The sequence below is a fragment of the Anguilla anguilla genome, chromosome 1, assembly GCF_013347855.1.
Source record: "Anguilla anguilla isolate fAngAng1 chromosome 1, fAngAng1.pri, whole genome shotgun sequence".
NCBI lineage: Eukaryota > Metazoa > Chordata > Actinopteri > Anguilliformes > Anguillidae > Anguilla > Anguilla anguilla.
Window position 1 is genome coordinate 23,384,249 of NC_049201.1, and position 16,075 is coordinate 23,400,323.

Here is a 16,075-nt window from a genome sequence, read left to right on the forward strand (position 1 = left end):
TGGCTCAGCGATTAATACTGTTTTAATTGAGCTTGCTGCACACGGCAGAAAATACCAGAAGTGAACGGTAAAACGATCAAACAATTTCAGCATATGGCTGTGTTCACTGAAATGCACTGGATTAACAGACATGCAGAGGGTGATTTATAATTACAGCATGTAGCACTAAAAGTGTGGCACCCTATTTTATTGCCATTTCCCCCCTTTGTTTTTTTACTATTTTTTGTTGCTTTTATTTTCTTTTAATTTCAAAATCAACACAGATGTTTTTTAACTCGAGAAAACTGAGCATTCAGCTGCATGAATCACTGCTTTGCTATTTCCAATTATGGGCATTTCACAAAAATCTTCAGTTCTGTTCACAAGGAACAAGGTGTACTTTTACCTCAAGGACCAATAAGGGCTATTTTGTGCCTGACCTCTGGTTCGTTGTTGTTTGACATATTCTATGATTGTTAATGCATTATCCTTATATGCCTAATATTATATGTAACTTTATTATCCCAAAATAGGGAAGCTTGTATTGCACAAAAATAGAGTCATTCAGCAAACATATATAGTCTAATTAAAAATAATATACTATATATAACATACTAATTTCCCTCCCAACCCTCTACTACACACACTACTACCTACACATACATACCACACATGCACTTGCTCATAATAAAAGCAGAAAATGACAATGGTACAATTGGTTACATAACCTTAGTAACTTGTTCCCCATCATCATCATCATCATCATCATCACCTATCAAGCAGTAGCATTAAATTGTTACACTGCATATTACACTGAGTAAATATATATTGCACATAGCCCTAAAAAACCAACTGCATGCATTCATTCAAGCACCTGCTTTGCAGGGGGGTGAGAAGTATCACTGTGGATGCAATTAGCTTTTTTCAGGATGAGGTCTTTACACAGCTGAACAGCTGACATCTAGTCACACCCAATGACCCTGCTCACCATCTTTATCAAGAGCTGCAGCCTAGCTTGGTCTTGGGTACACACGTTAACAAACACACAGATCAGGGCATAGGACAGGATGTTCTGTAAAACAAGAGTTTCTTGAGGAGGTGCTTTTTTGTTAACCACTTTCAATAAAATATTCCTGTTCTTATGCCAAACCAGTCATTCGAATTTGAATACAAGCAAGAATGAGATGGGGAAGGAGAGGGAGAACCAGTGAAAATAGGGAAGAAAGACACACAGAAGGACAGACACAGAGAATGAGAAGGGTGGGGGTTGGACCGAGAGCGAATGAAAAGAGAAAGGAAGACGTGAGCATCTGTTCCAGTGCAATGGCCGCTTTGCGCTCCTACCTAAGAAGGACACGCAGACCTTGCAGAAGGTGTTGAACTGGAACTTGTTGGCGGCCTCCAGGAGAGTTTTGGCATTGGCCGAGTCGATGATGAGCGAGCCCGTGTACACAAACTCCAGCAGCAGCTCCAGAACGTCCGCGCCGATGTTGGTCATTGAGAGCTCCAGCTTCTCTCCCCCTCTCTTCTCCCCCGACAACCTGCCGACAGTGGACAGACAGTCAGACATGCACCTGCTCGCCCACTGCGGCTCCTCTCAAATCAGAGAGAGAGAGAGAGAGAGAGAGAGAGAGAGAGAGAAAGGGAGAGAAGGAGAAAAAGGGGAGAAAAAGAAAGACGGAGAAAATGAGAAAATGAGAAAGAGAGAGAGAGAGAGGGAGAGACAGAACAAACAAAGAAGAAAAATAAAAGCAGGGGGTAGAGTGGAAGAGGAGATAATCACAAACTTCTTTTAGATATATGGGCTAAAAAGACTAAAAGCACAAATGCAAAAAAGCTCCATCTGGAATAAAAGGTTCTCTAAATCAGAAGTTGTGGTAGGTTTGCTCGTGAGCACAGTGGATTAAGGAATAAATTCACACAGAAAATAAAATTCTAATAAAGACAAAGCGGTAAAAAACAAGTGTATTATAGGGAATTGGTTTCTGAGCAGCTTGTGATGCATTTGGCCAGAACTAATCCATATATGACCATTATCCATGAATATCGATGCTAATGCATTAATACTCTCCATAGCACAGAGCCAGGTATTACGGGAAGATTTAAAGTGTAACTTAGTATAATAATATGCTAAATGTAAACTATGAGACTTGGCTGTATGTATATATATATATATATATATATATACATACATATATTTTTTTTTCCCGTACATGACAATGATTGAATCAGTACAGAAGGATAATTCAAAAGGACACAATACTATTTGAGTGTAGATGAGTGTAGAAAGAGGGACAGGAATAAATTAACAAGTGTTGACAAATTGCCTGTGCATAGCATTTGTTTCAGCATTTTCTCCATTGTTTTACCCATCTCCTGACTATTAGATAAAACTCCATCAGCCCTGAGTGGTACAGCTGTACAAATAACCAGGCAGGATGAACGGACACAGACAGACAGACAGACAGACAGACAAACAGGCATATGGTCAGGGAGGGGAGGGGTGGGGCGGGACGGTGGATGTGGGGAGAAAGGGGTCAGTTCTGCCACAGGAAGCCAGCAGCCATCCTTCTGAGGTTTCCATGAGTGGGAGCTGGGTATTTTCTACAAGAGATTCCCGGAACAAAGCACACCAGCCCCTGCTGCCAACCACCCCCCCCCCCCACCAGAGTCTGCATACCAACCCTCATCACCCACCCACCTCCCCCCCCTCCCCCCAGCCTGTGTATGAACAGATATTAGTCATCCAGACTGAGGCGGGGCAAAGGTACAAAAGTAGGAGGAGCTCTCTGGAGGCAGCTGTGAAATCAAGAGTTTCTCCTGAAAAGAAGAAAGAGCCAGATTGTTACTGTCAGACGTGGAGGCCCGACCGACCGACCGACCGACACGGCCCAGAAACAGGACAGAGACGTGAGCTTGGATTAAAGAAGAGGGCAGAAGAAATTTGAATAGCAAAAAATAAAACTGAATATTAAAAGAAAAGAGAAAAATAAGGCAATATACGCTTTTTCTCTGCAGTCAATTAACGGAACTCGAGCCTGGTACAGCAGCAGCAGCTGGCTTTGGCTCACAGCGTGCGCGGAAGAAATTGCTTTTCTGCTTCTAAGAGAGGTGCACAATTATTTTGCATTTGATTTCAGGGTTTCGTTTAAGACTAATAAATAATTTTAAAATGTATGTCCTCGTCAACATGTACAGTATTTTATCAAAAAAACATCAGCATTATTTAAATGATACTGGCTTTCAGTTTCCTTTGGCCTTTCGATGTAAATAATATTTAGATTTAAGCGCATTTAGTCTGCATTCTTACTGCATTCTCAGACTGACAGGTTAATCATAAATGTAAAAAGCTGAAATGGAGTGAAATGGAGTACAGAATATATAACCAGGTATGTGTCCGGTTATATACTGTTTTGGCCGTAAGCAAAAAGCATGCATATTCTCCTCTGCATGCAAATACAGACACACATACACACAAATGCAAGCTCGGGTGCACAAGCGCACATGCTCACACAAAACATGCGATCTCACGCATGCACTTTCACGCAGCCGCACTAGCACAAATGAGCTACTTTCAAGGCCGGTCTCTACCGGCTAGTCCGCCAAGGATCACAAATGTAATATTCAGTATATGCTGGAAACTCTCATAGACAACATTAAGGGCTTCTTCGTGTCTTACAATAAGCCAGAATGCCAGACTAATTCCTGACAAACAGCAATTATATGAGGGTCCCTTACAAAGAGTTCCTGTTCCTGACACGCATTTTGCTCTGAGTGATAAGATGGAAAGCATCTGCAGTGCTTGAAATCAATGGAAAGAGCTCCTTTAAAACTGATGGCACCACATTACCCAACAATTACTCGCCACTACTGGAAATCAATGCACTGATCAATATCAATTAAAAACGAACAAAAACCACCACGCTGACATCCTGCGGTGATATCCTGCTTCGCTTTAAATAGGCAAAATATGATTGCCATATTAGGCATAAATTAAGATGATTTCGAGGCACGGGGTGGAAGGGGGGATTTTAAATTACGGCTCCGTCATGTGGAAAATGAATTTCATTTCTGTGTATCAGACAAGCACCAAGTCGTACAGCCCTATTGTGTTAAAAAATGAGCCTTCTGCAAGTAGAGCGGCCATCTTTCAACAATAAGCAAGACGCAGCCAGAATCCATGTCCTTCCAAAGAATCTCCCGACTGTAAAAATATTAATGTCAGATATTTTTTTTCAGTATTTCATGTCATTGTATATGGTATTTCTAACATAGGAGAAGAGGATTACTCTTCAAGTCTCAATAAATGGTATACGAGATAAACATTTTCCAATATATTGAGAAAAATGAACAAAGAGGCCTGTAAGGCCTTTTACTTGGAGAAATAAACAACTGCCACCATTTAAAATGAGCTATTCAATATATGTTGATGAAGAGCGAGCTTGTTAAAAAAACGGTTAGAATTTGTGAAATAACAACCTGAAAACAATTTAACACATCAGTCGATTAAATCACATTCCCATCAGATGACAGAGTCAAGAACTTTCCTTTCAGAGTGTTCCTATTAAGCGTTAAATATGAATAACTAAAAATCAATACATAGGTTTTGCTTTAAGTTGTAAGCTAGTCACCTACCTCATGGTCTGAAACAAAACCTAATTTACAATACTACCTTTACATAGCTTGCTATTTTAGATTAAAATTACAGTCATGGAAACTGATCTTGGAGTCCAGAATCTGTGAATCATTCTGACACCAGTAAAAACCCTGATATTAAAGAGTCCAGAATCTATGAATGAGTTTAATATAATGAGGGAAAATGTATCTAGACCAGTAGTACTAAAGGGAAGAGAAGATTTAATCTTTTAGCCCTAACATTTGAAACATGGACAAAAATACAAGTCAGCAATCATCTGTCTTTCAGTCTTCCACCTGACAGAATTAAATAACAGCTTGACTTTACTGTAGCTAGTGAAATTACCTGCAAAATCAGTAAAGGAAGGGATCTTGTGTTACGAACCAAAAAAAGCACATTTAGACTGAGAATACATATTAAACTTAAATCCTAAGAGTTGAAATAAATCTACGCCCATAAAAAATGTATAGGGACCATTTATTTTGGGCACATCTCATGCATAGACAGTGCGCTTGATGGCACATTCATCTTCACTTTCAGAAAAGTAACTAGCTGGCTAATGGTGAGATGAATTCAGGTCCTGAACGAATAAAACTGTTTCTCATCAGTGCCTCTCATCAAGGGCAATCCCAGGTCATTCAGGAGGCTCTCAACTTCATTCTGAAAAACAAACTGGCTGAAAGTTTTGGGGAGAATTGGAACAAGCCACTGGTTATCTATAGCTTATTGGTTACACCACAGTGAAAGGCTAACGTAGCGGTCCAAACAAGAGCAGACTTATCAGGTCCAGTTCTCTGAATTATAAAATTTAGAGAAATGCCTTCATCTAGACCAGATAATTGTTTTTTTAATTTTTAATTTTGCAAAGGGGTGCTAAACTTTTATAATAATAAAAAACACCAAATGTTTAAATGTTTCAGACAGCTTTGAACATGAGAGGGAGCCTGATGATTAAAAAAACATCACATTCCTTGGAATTTGAAATTTAACGATGTTTATTACATTTTTCTAATTGACTGCTTTGGTTTGAAAAGGACACAATTAGTTGATGCTATCAAAGTGTAACAGCGTATTCTCTGCAACAGGGATTAGTAACCAGTCATGTGGCAAGCACTACACTACCCCGTTTCAGAGGGAAGTTCATTATAAACAGCCTCATTAAGCTTTTATAATAAAAAGAAATCATTCATTCAAACTTGTAATGCATTTTCTGAGCAAACAAAGAAAGAGCCTTCCTCTGGGATGCAGCCAATATTGATGTGAAATCCACTACAATTCTGATGTGCACCTGTTCATCCGCAGACTCAATTAACCAGATGGTCAGCCACATACTCTTAACACTAAATGTTCTTTTTCTGTCATTGCTGGCACAAAGCTTTCCGATTTCATTGTTTATTTGGAAGATTCCTGAAGAGACATGCGGAAAGACAGAAGATTCATAGCTATCACGGCAAGACAGGGAGATAGCACCAATAATACCAAGGTACCAAGTACTGGGGCTATATAAATATTTTGAATCATATATATAAATCTGTGTACAACACAGAAGTAGAAAAGACAAATGGAATGTTGGAGCCTAACATCTGGTCCATAGAACATCTGTGGTTCAACCATGCTGAACAAGCACAGCAGCGGCTTCCCAGGGCTAAAGCCCTTTGGGTCTCCGAGCAAGTTGCTATTAGCAACACATTTTTGCACAGCTGACAGAAACTCATGTATACCCTTTAATGGTCACGGTACAACACTGCAAGTATATTGCTTCTGACATCTATTTTACAGCATATTTTGTTCATATTTTAGGTTATTGGCACCATTGCAGGGTACCAATTAAGCCCATGTGTCTATTAAGCCCAATTCAAAATTTGGATTTGAATTAAGAAGAAGAAAAAAAAAACTACTTTGTGCTGTTACTTTAATATCTCAACCAATTCACCATCTTGTTATACCCATGACAGTCTTTATTCTAAGCCCATCACACTTATCGTGATTGAATTATCGATGGTCGTGTTCAAATACCTCCTGACAGGCATTCAGAAAGTTGTGAAAAAACTACTTTGAAGATGAACTTTAGAAAATACATCTTGAAGAATTATTATTATTTCATTTTTTTCATATTCACACATACAAGAAATATTGTCTTTTACCTGGTAGACGGTGTTTTCTGTTGGCAGTCACACCTCATGTCACAGTAACAACACAAGGAGCATAATAATTTGTTGTGGTGCAACAACATCATAGAAATCATTTAAATCTTTTTCACATATTTTAATGTACCGGTTTAATTAATACAAAATGTTCACACATTGTATATGTGCAATATAAAAAAAGGCATTTAATGCAGGTGGGCTTAATTGGTACAATCTCACAATAAGCACCCCTCCCACGTAGAATGTATACATAATGAATTCCAGCCTTGCATAGTACTGTAGCCTACTTTTTATTTTAATAGCTTAATTTATTTCAATATATCTTTTAATTAGAATTTATTATTCCCAATTCTTAACCATGAAACAGGTGTTCCAGTTAAGCCCACGATGCTCCTGTTAAGGCCTGTTGATGATATAAATTTATTGAAATGCATGGTAGCATACAATTAACTCATAACAAACACAAGTAAACACAATAAACAATGAACAGAAGTGCTGAGAAGATATGTGATTTATAAAATGGATGAAGATTATAGTTTGAGTCCAGGCATGCTTAATCAAGAGAGCACAATGAGAAACCACTATCTGAGTATTTTGAAGTAGACAGGAAATCACAAACAGTCATGAATAGTCAGGAAGGATGTAAGATGCAAGTTGTAAACTATCTGAAGTGTTAGCTGCAGTAAGTCGGCAGTGTTTTTACTGTACTATGAGGCGTGACTGCCAATAAATAAAATAAAAAGACATATTTTTATCTGAAAATTACTATGTTTTATGATCTAGTATCATGTAGACAAATTAAGACAAAGGAAAATGTCTGCAAATGTGATTTAAAAATCCCCTCCGAAGCAAAGTTTTGATACCTCCACCATGAGATTAAATTTGGAGTACATTATGTAGATACAATTAAATGCTGTTGAACCCCTGGTCAAAGTTTACGTCACAATGAATCTCTGAAGAGATGCTGACCCGATCTCTACATGGCATAAAGTTATACATGACATCTTTCTGCAAATTTCTACACACGATCGCAAAACCTTGGCTGTAACTGGGTCTTTCCGTAAGCCACTGATCCCAAGAAAACCTCAAATTCAGCCACAGAGTATGTAGGAAAGAGAGCTGAAGGTTTTGGAATTGTCGTCACAGTCCACAGACGCATATTACTGAGAAATCTATGCACTAGGACACCTATTTCTGAGCCAGAGGAGTTATGCAAAGTGGAGTAGAGCAAAAAATCTAAAAGCAAGAATAGAAAGACTGTTAGTTGGCTGCAGGGAATGTTTGGAAGCTGTTACAGATATGGCAGAAGAGGTGTTACTAAATACTAACTGAAAGTGTGCCCAAACCTTTGCCTTGCCATGTTCACTTCAGATTATTATCTTAAATCTGTAACACATGCGGATGAATAGTGATCATGACTTAACATTTGCCGTAATCATATTGTGTTTAACTTTGTATTTTGCAGAGGTCTGGCAGCTTCTGTTCACTAAGAGTTTCATTGTAACACACTTTGGTCAGGGGTGCCCAACATTTTGCAATTGCTGATAGAAAAAAAATTCTGCAAAATGTGGAAAAGGTTTGAGGAGATACAGAGTCATTGGCTCTATATTAGTATTATTTGATATAAAAAATTTTCTTTAAAGATGTTATTGTTTTTTATATATAATTTAAGAATAATTCTTTTTTGGGCTTCTTTGACACATCTAGGAGTTTAGCTATTATTAAGGCCAGTATAAACTTTTCACATCTTTCATCACATTTATTCATTTAAAATATTTAGAAAAGTTTCTCAATCATACAAAAGATGGTTTGTATGAAAACATTGTAACAATATGTAGAAAATATCTAAACCTACATTTGCATGGGCTTAACAGACCCAATTACCCTCCATTTTTTGCTTTTTGCATTAACATAGGGATTTAAGTTTCCATTTCTTGCAGGGAAGTCTTATTTGTCAATCCAAATTGAATCACATCCACTCCCTCAGTTCTTTAAGTGCGCAAATTTAGAACTTGCAAAAATGTTTACAAGTTTTAATTAGTAGCAATCCTGCAAATCCTACAGCTTTCACAACACAAAAAGCTAGGCTTCTCCTGAGATTGTTTCTGACAGCACAACATTAAAATTGCATGAGTCACTTCTGAATTAAGATTCACAGATTAACAATTAAGACAAGGCAAGCTTTGTTATTTTAGACATGGGCGGTATTTGTCTGCTCAATCCATAAACTACAACGAAATCGCTTAATATACTTAGAAATATCTTCAGCACTGTTACAACATTGTAATGGAAGAGGTGTGGCAACTGAATCCAAATCGACCAAATCAAAGATATTTTTTTTTTAAGTTCCAGCTGGAATTCTGATAATTTTTTTACAATAAACAAATTAACTAGTAAATAACAATAAATTAATAAACTAAAGCCTTGTGAGGAGATTTAATTTATTGAAAGCAATCTTAATGTTGGACTGCAAAAACAAGCTAAAAATAAACACAACAAAGCATGTTTTTAAGGAAAATTTGCATATATTACAAAGCATTCATTTGTTAATTGAAATATAGATATGTTAAGAAATTGGGACTGCCAGTTTTCACTCTGGTTAAGGTTTACTTGAAACTTCACACATTTATAAATATTTGTCAGCGGTAATCCTTTATATGCAAATTCAAGGCCACACAACATAAAAAAAAAAAAAAAAAAACTGGAAACAGAAGCATGCTGTATTACAGCTAAGCATATTATTGACGTTACTATTATAACATAATTCGCCATCCAAAGCCATTACACAGAAGCAATGTGCTTAATTTAAATAGAGAATGGATAAAATTAGCAGAACTAATTTTGGTGACTAATTGAGCAATATTCTTATGACCAACAAGCGTACAAAACACCATTAGAGATGAGCTACACCTGTCTGCCTGACAGTGATTTCTACCAACACAACTACTGATTCATCTGCTGTGGGAAGCAAATTATGACCTATCGTTGTGTCACTTTCAGCTCTCCCATGATTTTACGCAATAACATCAACCATGGAAAAGAATTAGCAGAGAAGACATTATAATACATCAAATATACATAGACACATTTGCCCAGCAAAATGTGGACTCTCATTAACAGACAGCTCACTTACATGTGAAGAGGGTATGAGTGGAGTAAGATTTTATCAACGTGTCTGATGCATTATTAATTTGTGTTATTAATATATTACATGTCTGTTAGGTTCTGCTATATTAAAAATAAAAATCCCAGTCATGGATCTCTTATCTACCCATTATAATGAAGTTCAGTCCATTTAGTCTACAGAGATAAAGGGGAGAGACATGATTGGAACTTCTCCAATGATGGAATACATTCATTTGAGCACAGAAGGAATGGCTGCTGGCCCTGTGACAGGGACCTCTGTCTTCACAGCCCTGGAAGAGAGGGGGAGGGAAAGAGAGGCGACACAAATGCTTCCTACGAAAAGGAACAGAGCAGATCAACAGCTGGAAAAAGGCAAACCTTTTGACCAGGTCCTTGAAATACAAGCTGCAGGAAGCTAGAACATTTTGGTGGACTTCAAACTCTTTGCCTTCAACAATAATTTTCAGGTCTGTAAACTCTTTCGCTCTGCGTTGCTGGTTCAATTCCTTCAACATCTCTGTAGAACAAAGAAAAACAAAAACACAGAAAGGGCCACGTTCCAATTTAGAGAAAGCCCAGAGTAAAAAGAAGAAACAAGAGACAAGAGAAATAAAACAAGAATAAGCACAGGTGGGTATGTACACACACAGTTTGTGTAAAGTTAGTCTGCATTTTGCACATTAAGAAACAGGCACAAGAGAACAAACTTTTCAGGTCAAAGGTCACAAAGGTACACTGTAAAACACAATAAGTTCAGCAAAATCTGAGGAAACCCACTGCCCCAAACAAACTGTGCAAACCAACTGAAAATATTTCATTTTATGGTACTAAGGCTAATTAAGTTGTCTCGGCACAAATCACATTTGCTATGATCATGTCTTCTTTTAAAATTATTGCCACTTAATTGCTTTAATGTAACATACTGTATCTTTGATTCATATAAAAATTACTTCAATTACTTGAGTCAATACAACTCCAGTTTTAGTTGTATTAACCAAAGTATTTCTTTAAGTCATTTTACATTAGTTTATGCTTTAATTATTTATCTTATACCAACTTTCAGAGTTAAAATTTACCTAGTATATCTATTTAAACGATTTTAGAATGAATACTGCTCACCTCATTCCATGACTTGAACAGGCATTACTGAAATTAATTGAATTATTTGAGTAAATGCATGCTATTTGAGTAAATGGAACTTGACATATTCAAGCTGTCCTGACAATTGCAAGTTTTTCAGTATACTGTTCTTAGATGAGTTCGCAAGGACGGCAGTTATGATTTACAGGATAAGTAGGCAATATAGAAACAGCTGCAAAAAGACAATAAAATGGCAATTATAAGACAGCTTTCATTGGTTAGATATTGTTATATATAGTCTGAGAAGGTACCATTTCAGATTTAATGTTTTGTTTGTTTCCATAAACAGAACACCAGGACACTGCAAACGTGTATTATGCAAGTTGAAACTGAAATTAAGAAGATAAGTAATGTAAAAGCTGTAGCTATAGTGGTACAGAAACGCCAGAAAATGCCACAATGTTTAAGAGACTATTATTTAGCCAAATAGATGGAACCGCCACAAATTTCAATATTATGCTTGAATTATTTTTGTCAATTACATTTATCAGTGTGAAAGCTGAAATGTTATTAATACTATGAATAAAAAAGGATTGGGACATCTTTGGAGTAAGGAAATATCTTCTCAGCTCCTTATTAATTTCCTAAGCACTTGAAATCCAGCCAGCTGCACTTTACCAACAGCCAAAATCAGTGAGAACATGACAACTCTAAACCTTGTCACTTAGCAACACAAAGTGAAAATGTGCCAAACTCTACACCTGAACTCCACACTGGAGACACAGAGTGTTTGGAACAGAACACTGGAACACGACATAGTGTGTTTTGTTTGTAAATTTTTATGTAGATTGATTGCGGTTTTTGGTTGCTCGGGGAGTTTTGCAAACCTTTTTTTCCCCACAATTTTATCAGTCTGTTGAAATCCGGCAACCCTTACAAATCTAAAGGCTTACAACCAAAACAATAAAAAAGTAATTGGAATAAGAACCTGCATCATTTTTAAAGCCTAAGGCAAGCTTAATGCAGTAGACTACAGTCTTTTCACAAGTTCTGATGTTAAAAAAATAATATATAATATAAAATATAAATATACTGTAGAATCCCAAAGACCATATCCAGGCATTTATGCAGAACCGCATACATAAAATTCATCTGCAGTGCATAGTAGCAGTGCCAGTGGTATACTGACTGGATGGGGGAGCTGTGCATAAATGCCTCATTCTGACAGGGAACTAGTGCAAGAAGTGTGATTACATTAAGCATGTCCATTTATACAGCATGATGTATTTACTGAAGAAATTCATGTTTAGTACTTTCCTCGGGGAAAATAACTGTGATGTTCCACTCTGGATTTAACTCTGAAACTGGTGCTATAGCGACAACACCATGCTACCTCTGCAGTGGCATTACGACTTGGTTTGTGCCTCCCACACAGGGCTCGAAATTGCGACCATTTTGGTCTCATATGCTCCCGAAATTTAATCTGTGCGACCTCGAAATATAATTGGGAGCAATTGTGCGAGTGCAAATAATTGTTCTGGTGCAACCTTTTTTTCTTTTCTTTTTCCAGTCGACTGTCTCTTTCTCTGTACATTCGCTAGTTAGTACACTCAGTATGTGCCTTGTGAGCTGACAGTGACCCTTCTAACCAATCGTGAGCTTGACATTCTTACCTTTAATGCTGATTTTAAATTGGTTAATATTAGCCTTCAATAGCCGCGTTTCCACCGCAGGAACTTTACCCCGGAACTAGGAACCTTTTGAGGAACTCAGTGCGTTTCCACCGCAGGAACTACGGTCTAAATTTAGTTCCAGGTTCCTGCTCGGGGGGTAGTACTTTCCAAAAGTACCGGAACCTTTGGGGTGGGGCGCAAGCGCTGAAAATTTATGATTGGTCGACTACTTGCAGTGTTATTTGTTTTATTTCAACCGCCATGTTTAAAAATCTGCAGCCGCAAACCGATTTATTTTCATAATAACTTCAAATCAAACTTGTATGTTATGCGGGGCAGTAGCCTAGTTTTGGTTATAGCCTGCCAACGTCTTGGAATTATAACGTGTGCTCTCCTGTTCTTTTCTTGCTTTAGTATTTGTTTTATAAAATGATAAGCATTCGTGCTGGGACAGCATATTACGTACCAAAACATTCAAACGGATTAATTCGGTTGCTGAATATTTTCTTCCGGATTTTCTTTGTTAGCCCGTTGTAATTGACTCAAAACGTTTGATACAGTTATGTGAGGTATGCGGTAGTTCTGCGTAATTCACATTGGTGATACAGTAAAAGCAAACTGGAAATCACCTTCCACACTTTTTGTCAGGGTAAAATAACAGGTTAATTCTAGTAATCGTCCCTTTAGCTTTTTCAGACTGCCGTAATTTTACTCTGCCATTCTTCAACTCCACAAAAAGACCAGGAAGACTATGGACTAATTTATGGTGCATGGTTCGCATCTGGAGGGCACACTTCGCTGCTCAGCTAGCAGTAACTTTGAAGGAAAGCAAACGGTGGCTGTACCACTGCTAATTTAAATTTTCACGCAAGTCCGAGTTTTCGTTCTATTCTTGCCATTTTGCGATTAGTCTATATGGAATTGACGATGAGAAAGTAATCAAACAGCAAATTGTTTACAACGTGTGCATGTTTTCTGCGTTGTTGCCAGTTATATTGTAAATGTGAATGCATTCTGTCGCCTCGGATGTCAAGACATGAAAGTGAATGTTCGCATAAAAACATAATGAATGTGTTTGAGAGGATATATAAAACAGTTACAAACTGACTATTGGCCTGTTATACCCTATTTGTTGCATAACAACGGTCCAAGTTCAACTACCAAAGACAGTTTTGCTTGACAACGGTAAAATATGCCCAAATGGCTGCAGAAGAGTATTTCAATTCCAGGTGATTAAATCGATAAAAATCAATAAATACAAAAGTAACCATATATAGTCATTGTTGGTAACCCGTTGTATATAAGTGGAATAAACCCCTCCGGGCTGTCCCGGTTATTAGAAAATAATGTAGGCTACTTCGGTGGTAGTATGGGGTTACAGAAGAAATCATAGGACAGATGGACCGACGACAATGTCGCTTTTTCATACGTCAGTGGGCTAATTTGCCTAATCTTCGCGGGACTTTAGACCGCGGTGGAAACGCAGACAACAATGGGCTGAAGGAACCTTTTAGTTCCTTGAAAAGTAGTTCCTGGGACTAAAAGTTTCGGGTACTTTTCGGGTACTAATGTTACATGAAGACAAAAGTTTATGTTCAATTTATTAGCGTTATCGAAAGCTGAAAAGTTGATGCATAACACGCAATTCCTTGAACAGTGGACACATTTTAAGCGTGACAGTTTGACTGTAAACCATACGGTTATATTGTCGTTTTTTATCAATAAAAAATCTATTGCATATATTGTTGGTGCTCCTACATTTTGGTGGGTGCTCCTAACTTTTTGAAGTTGGGAGCACCAGTGCTACCAAGTAAAAAAGTTAATTTCGAGCCCTGCCACAGATGAAAATGACTTCCGGATGCAGGTTTTGGTCCAGTCCAGGTCGATACGATACGATAAACAGGCTAGAGTATGACCAAGACACAGTGTCAACAAGCATAATACCTTGGTTCTATTATAACCTGAACTGGCTCAAACTATTATGACTCATTATGAGTGCTATGACTGTTCCTGCCTTCCTATATACAAGAAACACCCACACACAATGAAACATACACACAAAGCCCCCCCCCCCCACACACACATACACAGACACTGTCATACACACACGCACTCACGCATGTATGCACAAACGCAAGCACACACACGCAGATACACACACAGTGGCAATTTAACACTGACTGGCAGGGCAGAAATTATAACTGAATTACCTTGTGCAAGACACAGATATGAGTTTTCTTTTGTGAGATGCAACATTCACAATGCAATAGTATTTACCAGCTTTTTATTTTGTCAAGCATTATTAAGTTGAAGACATGTTGTAATGACCACAATGATCTTTCTGTCTTGACCTGCATTACGATTACTCATTAAGTAGCACAGGCAAACATATTTTAAAAAAACTATGTGAAATGTATACAAAGTATCATGAATTCACTAAACAGAAATACAGATGCTAAGAAAATGGTATCACCTGCTTTCATATCAGTTAAAGACAAAAAAAAAATTCAGTAGGATTGAACACAGGCCTTAAGTTGACTTTAACCTTCAAATATAATGTCTAAATATAAGCCAGAGCTATAATACTAAATATACACCTATAATTGTAGTTCACATGCAAATTCAGGGCCACATAACAAATAAGACTGAAATCTGAAGCAGAAAAGGTAAAATAAGCATGCAAATTACAGCACAGAATATTATTCACATTATTAGAACATCATTCTCTATCCGAAGCCATTACACAGGAACATTAAAGCAATCCAATTAGATAAAAAAGTATGAAATTAGCAGAACTGATTTTGGCAACTAATTTAGCAGTATTATCATGCCCAATTAGTGGACAAAACACCATTAGTGATGAGCTACACCTGTCTGCCAGTCAGTGATTTCTATCAATACAAGTAGCAATTTATCCGCTGTGTGAAGCAATTTATAACCTGTCTTCCTGTCACTTAAAGTTCTCCAACTATTTTACCCAATGATATCAACTACGTGAAAGAATCGGCAGATAAGACATTATAATACATGAAATATATTGTACATAGACACATTTGCCTAGCAAAGATGGTAGGCTTCTTTTTCAGTTAAACGACAGTTCAGCTGTCTTGCGTATTCTCTGACCAGGAAATTCTGGGGATTTGATCCTTCATAGAGTTGTACAAATACAATGATTCACAGTTCACCATCACCAACGTTTTTATAGTGTTGCGTGGAAAGGTTTCTTTTTTTGCCAACCAACTGGTCAAAAAAAGACAAAAATGCAACAATATTGCCAGAACAGAATTAGTTAAATAATACTAATCAAAACAATGAAATAGTTTTCTGCAGTGTAGGCTTTAAGAAATGACAGCCTAAAACAGACAAACTCAAATAAATAAAAAAATCCAAGGTTAAAACTTCATGATTCATTTTAATCGTGGCCAATTGTTCTC

General features: G+C 37.3%; 1 protein-coding gene across 3 annotated transcripts in view; it reads right to left on the reverse strand.

The window, feature by feature from the left end:
- The window catches only part of LOC118237444 (kelch-like protein 29), a 136,660-nt gene that overhangs the window by 36,219 nt on the left and 84,366 nt on the right, over positions 1 to 16,075 (reverse strand). For all 3 annotated transcript variants that reach the window (XM_035436157.1, XM_035436167.1, XM_035436174.1), the window contains 2 exons: positions 10,267 to 10,405; positions 1,324 to 1,520 (listed from right to left, as the gene is read on the reverse strand). In XM_035436157.1, coding sequence (XP_035292048.1) covers positions 1,324 to 1,520; positions 10,267 to 10,405 — 336 coding nt within the window. The remainder of the gene's footprint in view (positions 1 to 1,323; positions 1,521 to 10,266; positions 10,406 to 16,075) is intronic.